Raw genomic sequence first — 21,695 nt, 5'->3', positions numbered from 1 at the left:
GTCTCAGACGCACAGGCAGGCCAGGGAAGCACTGGTGCCCGTCGTTCTTTGAAGAAAGCTTGCACATTCCTCCCCAAATGCTGCCAGCCGTTGTCATGCTGAAATATAGCATGTGGAACGGCCTGCAAGAGGGGCATTGTCTCGAGCATTGCCAGAGGTAGTGGTTCAGATAGCCTTCAAGAGGTAGGAAGCGAGACTGTGTGTTATACGCTACGGCATCCCAAACCATCAAACTTGGCATTTGAGCGTTATTCCGTTTAACAATATAGTCTGCATGATTGCGTTCACCATGGTGGCGTGAAATGCATATGCAGCCATCACTGTAGGACAAGTTGAAGTGGGCCCGGTCCGAAACCACTAAATTTTTCCTCTCGGCACGCCAGTGCCGGCGTTCACGTGCCCATTGTAGTCTGTAGCGTTGGTGGGTTCTAGTCAATGGATGCCGACGCAATGGCATGGATGCCGCCAGTCCAGCCGGCAGAAGACAATGTAGAACCGTCGACGCAGAGATGTCCACAACTGTTTCAGTGCATCCCATTCGTGCCAACACTGTGGACGAAGCTGTTCTGTACATTAGGGCCAAGCTGACATCTCGCACTGTGATCACATTGTATCGTCCAGTATCTTGTCGGCACTGTATACGACCCTCTACCTGGTTACAAGTACGCCTCACTGTTGAAGCAGCACGTCCTGTACGAGCCGCGGTGTCACGGAACGAGAGAGCCGCCTCCCGGAGACCAGTCATTCTGCCCCGTTCGAATGCACTCACATGCTGATATTCCACATTGTGATGTCGGCGAGGCATAGTGGAACACTTCGTATGACGGCTCCGCACCGGCTGAACTTTGCGTAACACTGAGCTGTCCGGTCACACAAAAGAGGGTACCGTTGAGCCCATGTGCACGCCAACTCTCTGTCGTTTAAATCGCTTATTATTGCTCAGCTGTTCTACACGTCTTCTTATCGTGGCGTGTTGCAGACCATTGTTTCACTTTTTGCAAACAGTAGTGTATGTGTTTTTATATTACTGCATCTGAAATATTAATAAAATATTAAGAGACATGAATAATGATAAAATACTATTCGGCGATTTCTGTGCAAACACTGTCCCCACATATGCGTACGCCATAATTACTCTACCACGCAAACATTTGGGGATACACTCGTCTGGTATGAGACGTTCCCGGAAGGGGGAGGGGGGGGGGGTTATCCACTGAGGGCCGAACCGCACATTATTCCTGGGTTTGGTGTGGGGCGGCGGTGGGGTGGGTGGACTGCTGTGGCCTGTTGTGGAGTTGTGAACCACTGAGGGCTACGGCGGGACGAAGCCTCTCTGTCGGTTCTGGGTCACCGATTCAATACACGACACAATACACAATAATAAAATAAATAAACTCATGAATGAAATGACATCAGCTACATCGAATTTCTGAAGGAAATAAGGAGGGAAGGTTAGAAAAATGTTTCCAATGGCTCTAAGCACTATTGGACTTAACATCTAAGGTCATCAGTCCCCTAGACTGAGAACTACTTAAACCTTACTAACCTAAGGACATCACACACATCCATGCCCGAGGCAGGATTCGAACCTGCGACCGTAGCAGCAGTGCGGTTCCGGACTGAAGCGCCTGGAACCGCTCCTCCGCTTAGTCACAGCGGCCGGCGGAAGATTAGAGTTTAATGTTCTGTCGACAGTGTGGTCATTAGAGATGGTGCACAAGCTCTGATTAGAAAAGAATGGGGAAGGAAATCATTCGTGCCCTTTTCAGTGGAACCATCTCGGCATTTTCCTGGAGCAAATTTGGTAGATCACGGAAAACCGGAATCGGGATGGCCGAACGGAGATTTGAACAGTCGCTCTTTCGAATGCGAGTCCAGTGTGATAACCACTGCGCCACCTCACTCAATATGTTCCTGACGAAATATTTTCAAACAGATCTTTCCATTATGCCCAATATTTTCTCTTCAGTGGAATTCTGATCTGGCTTAACAATAATTCAAGACTGTCTTTTTTAAGAACCTGGACCCAATATTTATTAAAAATACGATTCATTTTCTTCACATGGTTTCTATGATCTTATCTGCCTGACTATCTTTAATACGATCGTCACTTTCCTCGTCACATAATAACGGTGTCAGATGATTTACCATAGAGTATTTATATTACCGCACCAGTAAAATATTAAGAGACATGAGCAAGTGCAAAATAAATCCAAACAAAGTCAAAACACATAAGTAAAATTACATAATGTACTATATATTCCTAAGGAAATATTTTCAAACGCATCTTCCCATCTCGCCCGATACTTTCACTTCATCGGCGTCCTGATCTGGCTCTGAGCACTATGGGACTTAACATCTGTGGTCATCAGTCCCCTACAACTTAGAACTACTTAAACCTAACTAACCTAAGGACATCACACACATCCATGCCCGAGGCAGGATTCGAACCTGCGACCGTAGCGGTCACACGGTTCCAGACTGAAGCGCCTAGAACCGCACGGCCACACCTGCCGGCTTCCTGATCTGGTTTAAGAATAATGTAAGATGGTCTTTTTTCTTAAGACACTGGATCGAGTATTTATTAAAAATATGATTGACTTTCATACCTCGGTTTCTGCGAAATTTCTGTGCCTGACTATTTTTGCTATGTTAGTCTCTTATCTTGTCATATAATAACGGAGCCTGATGACTTGCGCATTCTTAGGCTTCACTCGATATTCTAACACATGAATAATTTTGTTCAATCTACGTGGCCGTGCTGAAAAGTAATACCTACGAATTCTGCATCCTTATTCTCTACGTCTACAAATTTATTTCTCAACATAGTCAACCTGGCGACGAACACGTTTCTCCCCACGAGAGACCAGTTTGTTGACACCGTCACTGTCAAAAATTGGTTCAAATGGCTCTGAGCACTATGGGACATAACGTCTGAGGTCATCAGTCCCCTAGAACGTAGAACTACTTAAACCTAACTAACCTAAGGACATCACACACGTCTATGAGCGAGGCAGGATAGGAACCTGTGACCGTAGTGGTCGCGCGGTTCCAGACTGTAACGTCTAGAACCCTCAGCCACCCCGGCCGGCCCGTCACTGACGAATGTCTGATTTTGTTGAGGGAACCACTAACTTGCCTTGGCTTACACCGCTTCATCATTACCAAAGGGAAGTCCTCGAAGGTGTACTTTATGTTTGATGAAAATCGGGCTCGGCCAAGTTGGGTCTGTATGGAGGATGATTGATGACAGAATGAACCCAAGATATCGGAGCGCTCGTGTGTGGTCTGGCATTGTTATGCTGAAGGAGAGGGTGCTCCCTGTGTGGACAAAATCTTCGGATCGGAAATTCGATTACAGCACACTGTTTCTCAAGCACCGACATAGTTACATTACACACCGCCATGTTACACGCTACCATTGGGAGTCTTTCAGCGGTAGAGAGCTGCAAATTCGGAGACATGAAGAATAGAGATGTAGAAAGTTAGTAATGTTTCTTTTATTTAAAGAGCTAAAGAGCTTTAAGAGTTTTCACTTGAGAAATTGGGAGGCATTACTTTTCAGCACGCCCTCGCAATTACTTCATTTAATTTTCATTTGAAGATAACTTCATATTCAGTCTTGCTGTCTGGTCAGTAACACCTATCGTCCATAGCTGTGTTGGACAACTTCAGAGGTGCTCCTGGTTACGTTAAGTCTTGTCGATTGTTCAGGAGTCCGCAGCTCGTGGTCGTGCGGTAGCGTTCTCGCTTCCCATGCCCGGGTTCCCGGGTTCTATTCCCGGCGGGGTCAGGGGAGGAGGAGGAGGAGATTAGTGTTTAACGTCCCATCGACAACGAGGTCATTAGAGACGGAGCGCAAGCTCGGGTTAGGGAAGGATGGGGAAGGAAATCGGCCGTACCCTTTCAAAGGAACCATCCCGGCATTTGCCTGAAGCGATTTAGGGAAATCACGGAAAACCTAAATCAGGATGGCCGGAGACGGGATTGAACCGTCGTCCTCCCGAATGCGAGTCCAGTATGCTAACCACTGCGCCGGGGTCAGGGATTTTCTCTGCCTCGTGATGACTGGGTGTTGTGTGCTGTCCTTAAGTTAGTTAGGTTTAAGTAGTTCTAAGTTCTAGCGGACTGATGACCATAGATGTTAGGTCCCATAGTCCTCAGAGACATTTGAACCATTTTTGATTTTTCAGGAATACATCTCGTCTAGAGCTATGTTGGATACCTTCAGAGGTTTTCCTGGTCACGCTGAAACTTGCCGACTGACCAGGAGTACCTCTCGTTCAGAGCTCTGGGCGAAACAGAACGCACGGAAGTGTCATGGTCCACGACCATACCACCTGGAAGCATCCTCAGCAAATACGGCAACAGGTCGCGAAAGACTTCATTGTAGCAACAATTGTTGAATTATACATCTACATTTATAACCCGCAAGCCACCCAACAGTGTGTGGCGGAGGGCACTTTACGTGCCACTGTCATTACCTCCCTTTCCTGTTCCAGTCGCGTATGGTTCGCTGCAAGAACGACTGCCGGAAAGCCTCCGTGCGCGATCGAATCTCTCTAATTTTATATTCGTGATCTCCTCGGGAGGTATAAGTAGGGGGAAGCAATATATTCGATACCTCATCCAGAAACGCACCCTCTCGAAATCTGGCCAGCAAGCTACACCGCGATGCAGAGCGCCTCTCTTGCAGAGTCTGCCACTTGAGTTTGCTGAACATCTCCGTAACGCTATCAGGCTTACCAAATAACCCTGTGACGAAATGCGCCGCTCTTCTTTGGATCTTCTCTATCTCCTCCGTCAATCCGACCTGGTACGGATCCCACACCGATGAGCAATACTCAAGTATAGTTAAAACGAGTGTTTTCTAAGCCACCTACTTATTTATTCATTTTGATGTTTTAGTACAATGACTCTTGTTTCTAGTCGTGTCTGATGTTAAGAGACGTTTGGCTTCTCGCCACTTGGTGCGCTGGCGTCGCTGCAACTGCCACGCGGTCACCATCGTCGCGACAGCTCGACTGCGGTACAAGTGGGCGTATGCTTTGGTGCGCAGGCTCGTGCGAGCGCGTACAGTGCGGCGCCGGCCGGCACTGCCTGCTCGACCAGAACCTGCGGCCGCACTGCGTGCGATGCGCGCAGCGGTGCCCCAGCGCGGCCGCCGCCGCCGCCTCGGCGCAGCCCGCCAGCCGGCAGGTGTGCGGCGCCGACGGCGTCACCTACCCCAGCGCCTGCCACCTGCGCGAGGCCGCCTGCCTCAAGGGACGCGCCATCCCTGAGGCCTACAAGGGCCGCTGCAAGCGTGAGTATCTCCAGCACCTTGCTCTGCTCTGCTGCCTCGCAAAATCAAGCCCTCTAGGCTGCAGCCTGCTACTGGGGGTCCTAACGGAACACTGCATCCCCGCAGAGTAGTCGAATTAGCCGCTCTCATTCCTCACCATTGCTGGGGATCCTGACTGGAGCACTGCATTCCCACGACGTAGTAACGTCAGCCGCTCGTGTTCCTCACCGTTTCTGGGGGTCCTAACTGGGGTACTGAATTGCTGTGGCTAATCGCATAAACTGCTCTTGTTCCACACTTTTCATACGGTTCAGCTCCACTCAGTCGATACACATCGGATACCAACAGAAATGAAGACAACACATGAAGGGCTTATGGTGGTACAAGTCCATTTTTGTACATATTGAGATACAGAGTCCTAAAGTTAAATGAGCACTGAAAAATCTGGAGTTGGGATACCAGAAACATTCAAACATATGACTTGTTGCAACAGATGAACCTTTCTTTCTCTTTGTTTGGCTCATTAATTTCAGAAGCATTGTACACAGATGAGTGAAGGTAATGGACTTGTATCACTATTGAAATAAGCCCTTTACATAATTTAGGCTCCAGCACAACAACACTTTGCTTAGTCCAATACTGAATGGTGAAAGTGAACCTCATTTCACTGAATTAGATGGTTCCATCGACGTCGACACACGCTGGAGGCAAAAGAAAAGGTAGACGTCACCTAGCTGCGACAATGCAATGTCACTTGACTTAGCCTACTACTAAACGGTGGAAGTGAGGTTACGACATACAGTGGAACCTCGTTTTCCTAGACCAGATGGTACCACAGACCATCTGTATTACCCGGAAGAGTCACAACTCGGAAGTTGAGAAAAAAATTAGAATGACATCGGTTGAATGCCATAAACATAGACTTTCGATTATTTACACGCAATCATGTGAATTACACATTATCTTCCCACAAAATTTGAGCACATATTGAAAAATCGAGTCTTATACATTAAAATAATCAACAAGTTTCTTTGGAGCCATTTCATTACCTCGTTTGTGGGCTGCACGGTCACACATGCGTATCACCAGCATTAGTTCGGCCGAAGCTATTTCTATCTTGTGTCCTAAATAAATCATTATTTTGTCCAGCTATTTTGTTGTATCTGCATGTGTCTTAACAACTTCAGCTAATCCATCATCACATTAGCCGTGTCTAGAAATGAACAAACAAAAAACTGTAGTTAGCGTCATTCTCGTTCCTCAGTCAGTCTTAACGTCACCAACTCCTACGTCTGAGGATCCTGGAATGATTAAGAATGCTTTAACGAACTACGACGGGTGCAAAACATACAAAGTGCCCCAGAAGACACACAAATAACTGCCCAGTAGGTTATTCTTCCAATCTGACTGCCTGAAGCTCCACCACCAAATTCAGTAGCAGTGTTCCTCCGCAATTCTTCTTTATCCATACAATGAAGTGCAACTTCTTGTCCATGGGCTAGTCACCTTCGTCTCTGTTGTGTATTTTTACACTCGCCACAAATTGATCAATGCAGTTCTGTACAGCTAGCAACTCGCCAGGATCCGTGTATTGACGGGGGGGGGGAATCTTCTAAATGCACCTAGTATCGTTTGTTTATAGTTTCCTTGTGGTTTGTATTGTCGATCGATGTGAAAATGATGGAAAGACTGCACGCAACCGTCGGTCGAGTGGGGCCAGGCGCTGCCGCCAATTTGAAGCTGAGTCATGACAATGAAAGAAGCCGCAGCTGCTTCGTGGTCAATGACTGCGTGGTCTCGAGCAGCATTGCAACACTTCCCCAGCTCATCTACGTTCTCATGTGATCCCGAGGGACTTCATCCTGTTCCCCCGAGTGAATATAAAATAAAGAAGAAAGACTACCTGGCCTGATACATCATCGCAGTGCTTCCCCAACTCCAGTAAAGTCCCTCCTCTCGGAGGAAGGCATGGGATGCATGGGATACCTTCTGATATCGTCCCGGAGCTCCTTTTGTCCGGCTGCATAATTGCGAAAGTGTTGTCAGTGCTGGATTTTGTTCACGAACTGACTTTTTTATTATGTAACACAAACGTTCAATAGGATTCATTTCGGGAGATCTGGATGGCCAAACCGTTCGCTCGAAATTGTCTAGACTGTTCTTCATAGCAATCTCGAATAATTGTGACCTGGATATGGCGCACTGTCATCCATAAAAATTCCATCGTTTCATGGCTGCAAATGGTCTCCAGGTAGCCAAGCATAACTGTTTCCAGTCAGTGACCGGTTCAGTTGGACCATTGGTCCCAGTTCATTCGATGTAAACACAGCTCACACCATTATGGAGCTACCACCATCCTACACAGCGCCTTCTTGGCAATCTGGGTCCAAGACGTCGTGGAGTCTGCACCACACTCGAACCCCATCATCAGCAACTGAAATCGGCACTCATCTGACCAGGCCTCGATTTTTCAGTCGTCTACGGCCCAACCGATAGGGTCACGAGCCTAGGAGAGGTGCTGTAGGCGGTGTGGTGCTGTCAGCAAAGGCACTCGCGTCAGACGTTGCTGTCATACCCAATAACGCTAAATTTCGTTGCACTGTCTTAACGGATGCGTTCGTCTTACGTCCCACATTGATTTTTGCGTTTAAAAAACGTTGAAACGTGTGTGAATTCTTAAGGGACCAAACTGCTGAGGTCATCGGTCCAGAGACTTACACACTACTTAAACTAACTTATGCTAAGACAAACACACGCACCAATGCCCGAGGGAGGACTCGAACCTCCGGCGGGAGGGGCCGCGCAGTCCGTGACATGGCGCCTCAAACCGAGTGGCCACTCAGCGCGGCGATTTCTGCGTTTATTTCATGCAGTGTTGCTTATCTGTTAGCACTGAACACACTACCCAAACTCCGCTGCTCTCTGTCGTTAAGTGAAGGCGGTCGGACACTGCGTGGTCCTTGTTGAAATTTGGTTTCTAGGCACACTCTTGACATTGTGGATCTCAAAAAATTGAATTCCCTAACGATTTCCGAAATGGACTGTCCAATGCATCTAGCACCACTACCATTACGGATTCAAAGTCTGTTAATTCGCGTGGTGCGAAAATAATCACGTCGTAAACAAAAAATGGCTCTGAGCACTATGGGGCTTAACAGCTGTGGTCACCAGTCCCCTAGAACATAGAACTACTTAAACCTAACTAAGCTAAGGACAGCACACACATCCATGCCCGAGGCAGGATTCGAACCTGCGACCGTAGCAGTCGCGCGGTTACGTCGCAAACAGATTCACTTGAATCACCTGTGTGCAAATGACAGCTATGCCAACGGATTGCCCTTTTATAGCTTGTGTGCGCGATACTATCGCCATCTGTATACATGCATATCACTATCGCATGACTTTTTCTCACCCACTGTATTTGCCTGAGCGAAGACAGCCTCCTTTGGCAGATGTGAGTCGACTCCAATGGTCCTATATTGAAGAGTTTCATTTGTTAGTAACAATATCTTAAATATCTTTTTGCAGAATTTTGACTCATTACTTTTTATACATACCCTGTATGCTATCAGACTTAAGGATAATGTTTATTAATGGGCACAGCAAAATTCATAACGCATATTCATGACAAAGGAAAAGTGAAATCGACCAAATATTTCAGAACATCTATATTTTGCGTGGTAGAGAAAATATGTACATAAAACACATCGAATAATATTTACAAAGCAATACATAGAGCCTTTTTAACATACTCATTGTGTTTTTCTTAAATAATGTCAAATACAACTGTATTTTTTCATTTCAATAGCGCGACGTTTTCACTGTTAAAAAGGCTATTTAATCGAAATTTCTTCCTCTGTTTATGTTCCGGAGCCGAATTCAGGTGCAGCACACAGTTTTGGTCTTCCAGGGAGTTTCATAGCACTCTAATGTTTGTGCTGCAAACATTAAACGAAATGTGCTTTCAATAACAGTTAGAAAAGCGATGTATTTCGAAACGTATGTTCACTTGACATGTCGTGTTTAGTCTGCTGTAGTGACTTGTCTGTAAATTTCGATTAAGCATGTTTCTTACACAATGTACAGTAATCGCACAATTGCACAATTGCCAATCGTATTAATGACGAACTGATTTTAGAATTATTTTAGACTTATGAAATATTTTACAACGAAATCTCTAGGACGAATATCAATAATAATGCTGTTTATTGTTTGAAATCTCTAAAAGTTTGCCTGCAATTAAACAGTTGAGATAGTAAAAGACATTGTCCCCTAGTCGACTCTGGAATTCTCGAACCACCCAGCCTCAGTCAAGTGTAGGCTCAGGAATGTGCTCCTAGGAATCTTCCATTTCAGCATTACCCTTTTTTCTGTGAACAACAAATGATGAACGGTAACGATGTTGTGAGACGCGCTTAATTTTCTCGAGTGCAGTTTTCCGTGTCCGGCCGCTGAACACGCAATACTCATATTTTCCGCTCGAAGCCCTAGCTCGGTTGCATGGCCTGCGCTGATAAATCACTTTGCCGCGAAATTACAGTTTTGCACCATGGCGCGCCCGCTGTGCTACAATTTTCCGCCGATCCTCGTTCTTGCAACCTCCTCCGACCATTACGAGCTGCTCACGGGGGAAAAACTTCTTTGTTAAAGAATTGAACATTACGTTATCTCATCTCACATCTGGTGTAGTTGCTTAAGGCACTCATCGGCGACGCGAGACGTAATACAACCAACCTCAGTTAATGATCTCGGAGATGATGCCTGAAAACTGCTGTGTACCACGCAATTCGCTTTACGTGGCTTGGAATTTGTTATTTGCTCCATCAGCTTTAGCAGTTATAGAAAGAAAGGAGTAATAAGGGAGTAACGAGGTAGATAAGCAAATTGAGGACGGAGAAGCGGAAGGTAAACAGAAGGCGAAGGCCTACTTCACCCTTAGTAGGAGCGCATAAATGTGTCTAACCACCTGGATGCTAGCGTATCTAGGCGTTCTATAAAACGAGTCCTCCGCAATGCGCAAAGCACAACTCTCACTAGCTTCTCGCCGATTACAGAGCATCCGACCACCCAACTAAAAGTGAGGGCATTTAATATGTGGAAAAAAGAGTGGAACAGAGACCTTCAGCACCACAGTCTGAAACCCGACTGGCTTGCAAGATCGTGATTTACGGACTTTAAGGATGCGCTTACGTTGCTGCAACTTCCCCCATATAAAGTGTATGATAGCTGTAAGGTGGGGCTGTCATGTGGGGAAAGGTGCTGGAACAATGAAAATATACATAGTAGATTTTTATAAGGACGCCATTGGGATACAAGTAAAAACGAGAACATCAGCTGAAAACAAAGTTATATTTATTATCGGGTGCACATTAACTAAATAATACAGTAAACCAAAATTAAATGAAAGATCAAGTGTACTCAGAACATGCTCTTAAACTGAATGACAGGTACACGTCAAGTCAAAAAAAAATTACGCACCACGAATGAATTATCCGAATGGGATGGAAATCAGTAGGTGTGACGTACGTACATGTTCAGAGAAACAAATGATTACACTTTCAAAAAAAATGGATGATGTATGTGTGTGTGTGTGTGTGTGTGTGTGTGTGTGTGTGTGTGTGTGTGTGTATGTTACTCAGAACCAACTTTTATAGATGATACGAAAAAGTAGTACATCCCAGAGAACCTTAGAAGTGTGTGTGAATTTTATAACGAGTAAAAAACTCTGTACTCCAGATTCTAGATGCGTCCCCTTTTGTGGATGTGTGTGTTGATCAGCAATAATGTTCACGTAAGCTTCGTCTGCTGCGGAGCCCCACGTTCAACACTGTTCGCTGAACAGTGTTCTGCGGGACATTTGTACCTGTACCAGCACTGTACCCTGTCGTCAGGTCCGCCACAGATCAACACCTGTTCTGCTTTACAGAGCGGAGAAACCTCGGGCCTCCACATTTTGTAATGGGGCAGGGGGTGTCTAACCCCTTGTCGCCTACTTCTGTTTTCACCGCCCATCAACCACTTTCCATCGAAGCGCGAACCGTTTCCAGGTGCTGAGTAGTAACAATCTGCTCTTTTTCAAAGTCGTTTATGTCAGTGGATTTCCCCGCTTACGACACGTATCATGGGTAGAATGATTCCCCACACACCTTTCTTACTGTGCCATGTGGTCATAACACCAACAGATGTCCGTCAGTCTCCCGCTGGGCAATGGTCATAATACACACATCAAAAAAAGTTTTGCATCACCCTGGTTCCCACAACTCCTGAAGATAGACTTTGACTGTGTATATTGTATTGCAGACACAGCCCCCTTGACTGTTCAGAGATGTCACTAAACCTGCCCATGCATGAGCAGCGCCTATTAGACGGAGGGTGTCCGACAGCCGATCAGTTCCAGTCATTCCACCAGGAAGGAGTTACACGGCTCGTCTGTAGTTCAGCCATGCCTAGATGGTCAGTACCGTGGCTCGATAGTCTCCGTATTGTTACTTTGTGCCAGGAAGGGCTCTCAATAAGGAAAGTGTCCAGGCGTCTCGGAGTGAACCAAAACGATGTTGTTCGGACATGGAGGAGATTCAGAGAGACAGCAACTATCGATGACATGCCTCGCTCAGGCCGCCCAAGGGCTACTACTGCAGTGGATGACCGCTACCTACGGATTATGGCTCGGGGGAACCCTGACAGCAACGCCACCATGTTGAATAATTCTTTTCGTGCAGCCTCAGGACTCAAACTGTGCGCAATAGGCTGCATGATGCGCAACTTCACTCCCGGCGTCTATGGCGAGGTCCGTCTTTGCAACGACGACACCATGCTGCGCTGTACGGATGGACCCAGCAACATGCCGAATGAACCGCTCAGGATTGGCATCATGTTCTCTTCACCGATGAATGTCGCATATGCCTTCAACAACACAATCGTCGGAGACGTGTTTGGAGGCAACCCGGTCAGGCTGAACGCCTTACACACACTGTCCAGCGAGTGCAGAAAGGTGGAGGTTCCTTGCTGTTATGGGGTGGCAATATGTGAGGCCGAAGTACGCCGCTGGTGGTCATGGAAGGCTCCGTAATGGCTGTACGATACGCGAATGCCATCCTCCGATCGATACTGCCACCATATCGGCAGCATATTGGCGAGGCATTCGTCTTCATGGACGAAAATTCGCGCCCCCTTCGTGCACATCTTGTGAATGATTTCCTTCACGATAACAACATCGCTCGACTAGAGTAGCCAGCATGTTCTCCAGACCCCTATCGAACATGCCTGGGATAGATTGAATAGGGCTGTTTACGGACGACGTGACCCACCAACCTGTCTGAGTGATCTACGCCGAATCGCCGTTGAGGAGTGGGACAACCTGGACCAACAGTGCCTTGATGAACTTGTGGATAGTATGCCACGACGAATGCAGGCATGCATCAATGCAAGAGGACTGCTACTGGAAATTAGAGGTACCGTTGTGTACGAACATGCCTGGGATAGATTGAATAGGGCTGTTTACGGACGACGTGACCCACCAACCTGTCTGAGTGATCTACGCCGAATCGCCGTTGAGGAGTGGGACAACCTGGACCAACAGTGCCTTGATGAACTTGTGGATAGTATGCCACGACGAATGCAGGCATGCATCAGTGCAAGAGGACTGCTACTGGAAATTAGAGGTACCGTTGTGTACAGCCATCTGGATCACCACCTCTCAAGGTCTGGCTGTGTGGTGGTGCAACATGCAATGTGTGGTTTTCATGAGCAATAAAAATGGCGGAAATGATGTTTATGTTGATCTCTATTCCAATTTTCTGTAGAGGTTCCGGAACTCTAGGAACCAAGGCGATGCAAAAAAAGTTTTTGATATGTTTATTTCCGATAATAACTACTTATATAATTGTTGTTTTTTGCCTTTATTTAATTGGACAGGCTCACGTTTTATCTTTCTTAGATAGACTGAGAGGTATAAATGATGACATATTTGACAAATTAGAAATAGCGAACCGACTGGCAAACCATTTGCTAATTTTGCGCCAGGAATAGGGCTGCATTGTTAGTCAACTGGAAGTTTTCTAGTCAATCCAAGTCTGCAAATTGATCACTTCATTCTTCTTTTCCACAATATACATGGTTTAGATGGATATGACGAAACGGTTTATAGTCCCTTAATTGGTGTGGATAGTTTAAACATCTCTTTTTGTACAATCTCCTTTTCCTCCTCATTAGAAGTTAACTGACATCAACGAGACCTTGCTGAAAAGCAATGCCTCTGACTTTTTTATGTAAAAACTCAAAATTTAAAAAAAATATTACGAGCGTTACTTACATTCTACATCTTTATTCTTCAAGTCTCCATATTTATTTCTCAACATAGTTACCCTAGCGACGAATACATTTCTTCCAACGAGAAACCAGTTCGTTGATACCGTCACTGTAAAATGTTAGATTTTGTTGACGGAGCCACAACCTCATCTCTGCCTGCACCGCTTCATCACTGTCAGAGTGAAGCCCTCAAAGATGTTCTTTAAGTATTCGAAACAGATAAAAATCGGATGGAGCGAAGCCAGGGCTTCATGGAGGACGATAGACGAAAGTGAACCCAAGGCGTCGGACTGTTGTAGATGCCGCAGCGCTCATATGTGATCCCGCATTATGCTGAAAGAGAGGGTGCTCCATGTGTGACCAAATTCTTCGAATTCGAAACTCGATTACAGCATGCTGTTTCTCACGCGCCGACATTGTCACTTTACACACGGCCATGTGACACGACACAATTTAGATCCCTCTAGCGGAAGAATGTTAATCTTGTGTTTAAATAGCTTTAAGAGTTTCCGCATAAAAAATTCGGAGTCATTACTTTTCAGCACGCCCTCGCAGAAGGAATTCACGCACTCTCTGTATTAAATTATGGAAGTAATGATAATCTCACTTTATTGTACCAGTAAAATTAGGACTGCTGTTTTAGAGAGACCGTTAGTGTAAAAAAATATAATGTTCGGAAAACCGATATTTGAACGGAAAGCAAAATCGGTTTTGGCTTAACATATCAAGACAAGAGTTAGAAACGGTTTCTGGAACTCGACTTCGTCTTCTGAGAGTTTTTTGACATACAAACGTCGTAGCAGACTTCGTCACTGATCATAGAAAATGTGCTATCCGATAAAGTCCGGAGCTCCAAGGAGATGTTGTTCATACAAAATTCGCAGTGCTAGAAATTTAGTGAAGTGCGTCAAGACCTGCGGGTGCAGACGTTTGGCGTAGGGTATGGAAACTGACCCTCGACCTGAACTGATGCGACTTATTCTAAATAAGCGGACAGGCCCGTTATTACATGATTATACTATTGCCAAACAATCACTGGACGCATTCACATTCATTAAACATCTAGAAGTATACGTACTGAGCGATTTAAAATGAAAAAACCTCACACGACCAGCAATAAGATAGGCAGATGGCAAAATGAGATTTATTGGAAAAAATCCTCAGGTGTACAGTCCCGTCAAAGGACGTGACTTATAGAACCCTCGCTCGACAGATATTTGAGGTTGCTCGTCAGTTCGTGACCTTTATCAGATGGGATTGGTAGAGGAAACAGAGAAGATCCAAAGAAGTGCAGCGCGTTTCGTCACAGTTGCATTTAAAAAGCGCGAAAGTGTCACGAGGTTACTAACCCAAATCCAGTGGCATATGCTGCAAGAGACGGCCGCGCATCACGGGGTGATCTACTGTTAAAGTGCCGAGAGCATGCCTTCACAGAAGACTCAGAGAGGATGAAATAATCAGTCAGCCAGTTGCGTAAGACAGGTTTATTAGAACACTTGACCTAGGTTTCGATAATTATAAATTTACCTAGGATTCGATGGTTTAAAAATTACCTTGTTCAGAAGGAGATGGTAACACCTAGAAATTTAACACTGTTTACAAAAGATTCAAGTAACACGGAAGCACCAAATGCAGGATAAATTTCTAGAATCCATTAGTCAAAAAAACATGGTTCAAATGGCTCTGAGCACTATGGGACTTAACATCTGAGGTCATCAGTCCCCTAGAACTTAGAACTACTTAAAGCTAACTAACCTAAGGACATCACACGTATCCATGCCCGAGGCAGGATTCGAACCTGCGACCGTAGCGGTCACGCGGTTCCAGACTGAAGCGCCTAGAACCTCTCGGCCACACCAGCCGGCCATCCATTACTCCACACATACTTCTTACATATTACAAGGTACATTATAATACAGGGGTTTATGCTAATGGCTGAAACTAGTCATCTCGTTAAAAATAAATGTTACTGTAAAAGGAGCTATTCATCGACGCAGTAAAGCCCCGGTCACCGTGTCATCCTCTGCTTTGCGGCGTCGTGTGGATGCGGTATGGAAGGATATACACTCCCGGCGGCCGGCCGTAGTGGCCGAGCGGTTCTAGGCGCTACAGTCTGGAACCGCGCGACCGCTACGGTCGCAGGTTCGAATCCTGCCTCGGGTATGGATGTGTGTGATGTCCTTAGGTTAGTTAGGTTTAAGTAGTTCTAAGTTCTAGGGGACTGATGACCTCAGAAGTTAAGTCCCATAGTGCTCAGAGCCATTTGAGCCACTCCCGGCCGTTTTGCACATTTTCCCGTCCTTGGAGCCGCTACTAGTCGGTCAGTAGTATCACGAGGCTGATTGCACCATTCCTCCCACCAAGGAAACATCCTTGGCAGTACTGGGAATCGAACCCGATCCTTCACCTGCGCTGACCACCCAGCTGCGGAGGCGGATTAAATGCTCTTGTGACGTATAATTAAAATTATTTTCAAAGGATCTTCCGCCATATACCACATGGCGGTTTGCGGGACATAGATGTAGATGAAGAGATCTGAGGCCTCACCTCGTCGATGTACTCGCACCGGATGTCCTTCCTCCCACGACCTCCAGCGACCTACACAGCGAAACTGTTTCCACCTATGTCCCACAGCATCGCTCGTACGACGGTATAAGAGGTATTAAACTACGAATCAAGTATCAGATTCGCGTACATGTTTAATACGATAACATAAAAAATTACTTTACCAGCAGTCCGAAATACGTGTAGATACAAATGCACTCGTCATATTTCTGGGACACTGCAAGGTCTACACGACATGTGTTACGAGTTTAGGCATTAGTGTTCCTCGCCGCGAGGGGACACGAAGGGTCTCTGTTCTGAGCAGATCATATCTACTTAGGACGCAGAAGAAGGTTCGCTTCAGAGATTCACGCGTCCGGGAAGACGCGTACTGGAAAGTGTGTGACCCCTATTACCGTGGAAACGATCGAGCAGCCAGCAATTTGAATCTAATCTGCTACTTACTCGGTAGATTATTTACGGCCAATGAAATTTTAATGAGGTGTTATTGCTATAATTTGAGCAATACTACACGCCTGCCGAAATGCTTCTTAGCTTCGACCCTTCTGATGCGAGAAGGATAAAATGTTTGTTCAAAAGTGTAATTACATTCATTACGTATACGCTGAGGAGATTTCCGTCTCTTACTGGAGCTGTTTTAGAGATAGAAACACGAATGAAAAAATCAAACTAGGTAGCTTCCGGACGCGCTCCAGACACAAAAAACGTAATGGACTTCATATTATCCCAGCGTCGGTTACCGCAGTATGCAGCAATAACTATGAGACGTTTATCATGAAAAACCAGTTCTTTACTTACAAATAGCAGCCTTTCGTAGCAGATTACTCTCACTATCACAACACTTTCACAGAGAACCTCTTACATACATAAGAAAACTATGGCCTCAGCACTTTGCGGAAGGAACTTCCGTTACAATAAATCACTTTACTTGTAATAATGGCCAATTTTTGTTCAACATAGGGTGGTCTAATTTCTTTCCTGTTGAACTCAGACAAATTGGGTGCAAATCCATAACGTCACCACACCAACGTAAGTGCCCATCTAAAGACGAAATATTTTATTATTAATTGTATTATTGTAACTTTCATTTTTATTATTATTGTCGTACTAGCTGAGAAAACTTGTGTTGCCCAGGTATTTACTTATAGCTGTATGCGACATTTTGTTCACGTGGAATTTATTTTTCGCTTATTAAACCTTCTTTGTATACAACGCTTGAAGTAGTATGATTGGGGACATGAACGAAGAACTTGTTTGCATCACCAACAGAAGAGAGAACCACATAGAGGTGGTTGTGCGAAAAGCAGCTGCCATTAATGTCTATGCCCACAGCACTTAGCGTCTAACTTTGTGCTTTGTTTATGGTCATCGCATAACATAAGCTCACAGGGAATTATATACGTTTAAAGCGAAATGGGGAAACTATTAGGAATAAACGGGATTCGGGATATAAAATCTCGCACGACTGCCCTGCTTCCCGTCAAAATGTCCACTTGTATGATGTAACGTTGGAGAGAAGTACCTTTAAGTCTCTATTAGTGACGGGTTCTGAGGAGCGAGATAATGCATGATGCTCTTGATCAGATTTACTTTGCACCTCGCTTACGGAAGGAGTTTCCAAAGAGCGAGTTAAAGCTTGATATTCTCGAGCCGCAGCAAGTCTCGCCTCGCCATTGTCATTGGATTTTTAATACCTCATAGTCCTCAGTTACTTAGCCGTTCTGTTTATGCAGAAAGACTCGACCGTTTCCTATGCATTTTCACTTGTAATCAAAACGAAATGAAAATGTAATGGTAGGTACCCAAATCGCAAAACAAACTAAATAAAAACTATCGTAAGAAGCAAAGTGAAATCAGTAAGTTCCTAAATCTAGCCCAATAGATTCGCTGTTTGTTTATATTCTTAAAGATAAGATAGCGGCGCTTAATTCTCTACCTGACGTAAACTTCCAAAAATACTTCTGTCACTGAATTAAAAAACTAACAGTTTATCCATTGCCTCTTTGGTACACTAAACCATGATGATAAAATACAGGAACTACTAAGCCGAGCAGACGATTTTAGATGAAACTTTAAATTACGATATTTTTTTCCATGTTCAGGTTTTTATGAAATATGTTGCCCCAAGCTACGCTCAAATTACCTGTGAGAGCCACTTGAGAAGTCATGTAATAGTTCTGGCGATCTGCGTGTCCAAACAGACATGACGATTTTACAGTTTTATAGTTAGCGGAGATATAGATACAGGAGATGGTTCAGTATACAAGAATGTGTTACGAATAATATTGCAAATCTGTCACATAATAATGAAAAAATTCTATTTAAACTTGATACTTGTGTCATAGCTTTTATATTACCTTAACATACATCATTCGAATCACTTCATCGCATGGAGTGAACAGTCATGGACAATGTGGATCAATGTTGAGCCCCTTTGATTCCTTTAATGCAGACGAGTATGGATCAAGTTGAAACTCTATCACATACTACACGGAAGCTTAAAAGATTTAAGTTACTCCGTTGATTCCTAAATCAGGTGGGCACTAACAAACGTATATTTTTTCTGTATTCTATCTGTTGTTGATTATACTAATATTGATGTTTAAATCAGCCAAATGTTGTTAGACATTTTAGGTGGAATATTGACAGGTATTGTAGTGTTTTATGCGTGGGATATTTTCTTCTCTAACATTCGTCTCTTGACAGTTTTCATTTTTACAGCTTCAGAAGCGGTTGTGAGCGTGTGGGTGCTATTCTGTCATTCTGCGCAACGGATTAATCTGAGATGTACCCTTTACCCTGTGGCTCCTGCAAGATGCAATTTCCATCCCCACACTACTACAGAAGTCAGACAGACGCTCCTAACGTTCTAAAGAGAAATGCCTGAAAAACTTTAGGCAATAAATATCTTCTGGGGTCGTCCGCCGTAAGGAAATGACACAAAAATTCACAAAATTTTTTACGTAACTAGTGGGATACTTGGGTACTGGAGTAGTGCTAGTTAGTGTAAGAAAAACATGAAACTAACGAAAATTATTATTTATTTTGCAAAAATTCTGAGAAATCACAATGGCACTTTTAGTTATGAACTGAACAAGCTATTTACGGGTTCTTTTCGGAATGTGAAGTTACCTCTTAAGGATCGGATTCGCTAATGAAATTTCTATACAAAGTAAAGATTGTTATTGACTTGGAAGAGTGGCTGAGAGCCACGCCTACTCAACTTGAATAATTATCCGTTCGAATGTTGCTAGGTACGGTCGAGGCGGTCGCGTGTGAAATGCAGTGAAGTATATTGTTGTGGAGGAAATATGGGGCTCGCAAGAGCTGTAGCGCACAATACCGTAAGCTGCCATGACTGCTGTCTGCGCCGCTCGCTGCTGACAAATAAGATAACTCTCGTTCTATCTGGATTGACCTTTGCCAATCAAACTCTCCCTACTCCTTGATGAAGCCAAGGACTCCTATTCGCTCCTACTCTATTGGCATGGTACACTGGTCAGATAACCAGTCCACCGCGATGCCACTCAAAAATTCGCTCGCAGGCGTTTAACTATAACTCTGTCCGTTCACACCACACAATAAGTGTGGCGGCCAACACAGTGAACAACGCTTAATCGCAAGGACTCAATATAGAGTCGCACTCCGATTCGCTCTCGACAGAGATGCTATCCCAGTGAAGTATTGAGGAGAGAGTTGTTCCTCGCTCTTTGAGTACATGTATGAGCGCACACGCTCTCGTTGCGTGTTCTCGCTCCAAGAGCGACAGCGGAACGGCCCCTCTCCACGCCAGACGTGAAGTGATATATCTTTCAGTCTCTTCCATTACTCCTTCAGCTCAAGGCATCAGGAACATCGTCTGCCAATCAGCACTGCTCTTCTAAAACGGGAGAATGACGTTTCGTTTATGGCGACCAATCCGGAAATCTGTAGCATCGGCGTTTGGCGTTTGCTGTCTCCCTGTGAAAACCTCTAAAACTGTGTGCTATGTTTGTAAAGAATGTGTAGGCTGGGCGCTCCCACACTATATATCGGAATTTGCTTTTAAGCCGAACACGGGGTCATTCTCGCCTTTCACTCGGCCAAACATTGTCCGCTCCACGGGCGATCGCCATCTGACGTAGATAGGCTGAATCGTCCTCTGAAGGGACTGGCCTCTTGGCGCGCGGTCCACCTGTCCCGAACTAAAAGCTCTTGTGACCGTTGTGTCTTGAATGTGTGTGTGTACGCCAGCCTCGAGTGTCTCAACCCTGGTGCGCACTTGTTATTTGCGTATCGTTTACATGAATTCATACAACATAGACTTTATCTTGTCTAGTTTGGGTTCGAATGAAGCGTCTTGATGTGAGGAATATGATTGTGAGGGCGGAATATGCAAGCAATGAAGGTCAGGAGACCATGACATCTTACAAGGTTTTTGCTAACATTGGTAACACCTGAAGAAGCCGCTATTGGTTCTCATCACTTCATTCAGCTGGATGTCAATCTTTGTTGCACGTAACTTTTTCCCTGCTTAAGAGCGCAATATTAGCCAGTGCCCTGTACAGGACACCTGCATCGTTTCCTGCTAGCTTCTGCAGGAAATTCAACTTTTAAGCCAAGTAGGTTTTTTTTTTTTTTTTTTTTTTTGCTGGGATGTTGGCTTAATGTTGCTTAAATATCAGGGGCCAAGGGATTAAAATCGGTTTAAACAACACAATGTATCTCGATGAGCGATTCAGTTTGACACGCCGTAAGTATTTATTTACTTAATTACTTACCCAGCAGTACATAATGAGTTCAAATGGCAAAATTAGTTATTACCGCATTATTTGCATTATTTGTAAATATACGTTGCGCCAAGTGCCCAATAAAAATATCGAAGAATCGCTTCAAATTTTGAAAGGCATAGGAACTCAACACCAATGTCATTTAAAATCAACTGTAAGCCAATTTTATTTAGCGCCTCATCAACTTTCATATCACTAAAGACTGCGGATTATTGGTAACGTCACAAGTTAGAAGGATTCGTGTGACATCATGCAACAAATTACGGTAGAATTTATTTAGGGTGATTACTGAAAATGATTAAACCTTATCTGAGGACGGTCAGAGGATACTCGCATCATAGATCTAGTTACGAGTGCAGTTTCTTACGCAGCACTACTCAGCATACACTGAACGTCGACCCGCCATGCCATGTAAGCAAGTCATTTAGGCTCTGGAAAATAGCCGTATGCATGTCAGTTACAAAATGTTGCACCAGATAAATACACACTCTCAATGGCGGTAAGACGCTGGCGTCTTCTCTTTTCGACATGCAGTCATTTATAAACAAACCTAATACACAGTGAATAGCTCGCAAGATTTTTTTTTTTTTTTTTTTTTTTTTTGGTCATCAGTCCACTGACTGGTTTGATGCGGCCCGCCACGAATTCCTTTCCTGTGCTAACCTCTTCATCTCAGAGTAGCACTTGCAACCTACGTCCTCAATTATTTGCTTGACGTATTCCAATCTCTGTCTTCCTCTACAGTTTTTGCCCTCTATAGCTCCCTCTAG

General features: G+C 44.8%; 1 protein-coding gene across 1 annotated transcript in view; it reads left to right on the top strand.

Annotated features, from left to right (window-relative positions):
• Nucleotides 1-21,695, top strand: part of LOC124798896 (follistatin) — a 233,887-nt gene that overhangs the window by 95,171 nt on the left and 117,021 nt on the right. The window contains exon 4 of the mRNA XM_047262428.1: nucleotides 5,060-5,305. Coding sequence (XP_047118384.1) covers nucleotides 5,060-5,305 — 246 coding nt within the window. The remainder of the gene's footprint in view (nucleotides 1-5,059; nucleotides 5,306-21,695) is intronic.

Source organism: Schistocerca piceifrons, chromosome 5 (genome assembly GCF_021461385.2).
Source record: "Schistocerca piceifrons isolate TAMUIC-IGC-003096 chromosome 5, iqSchPice1.1, whole genome shotgun sequence".
Classification (NCBI taxonomy): Eukaryota; Metazoa; Arthropoda; class Insecta; order Orthoptera; family Acrididae; genus Schistocerca; species Schistocerca piceifrons.
The sequence above is the reverse complement of the archived record's forward strand: the minus strand, read 5'-3'. Positions and strand labels throughout refer to the sequence as shown.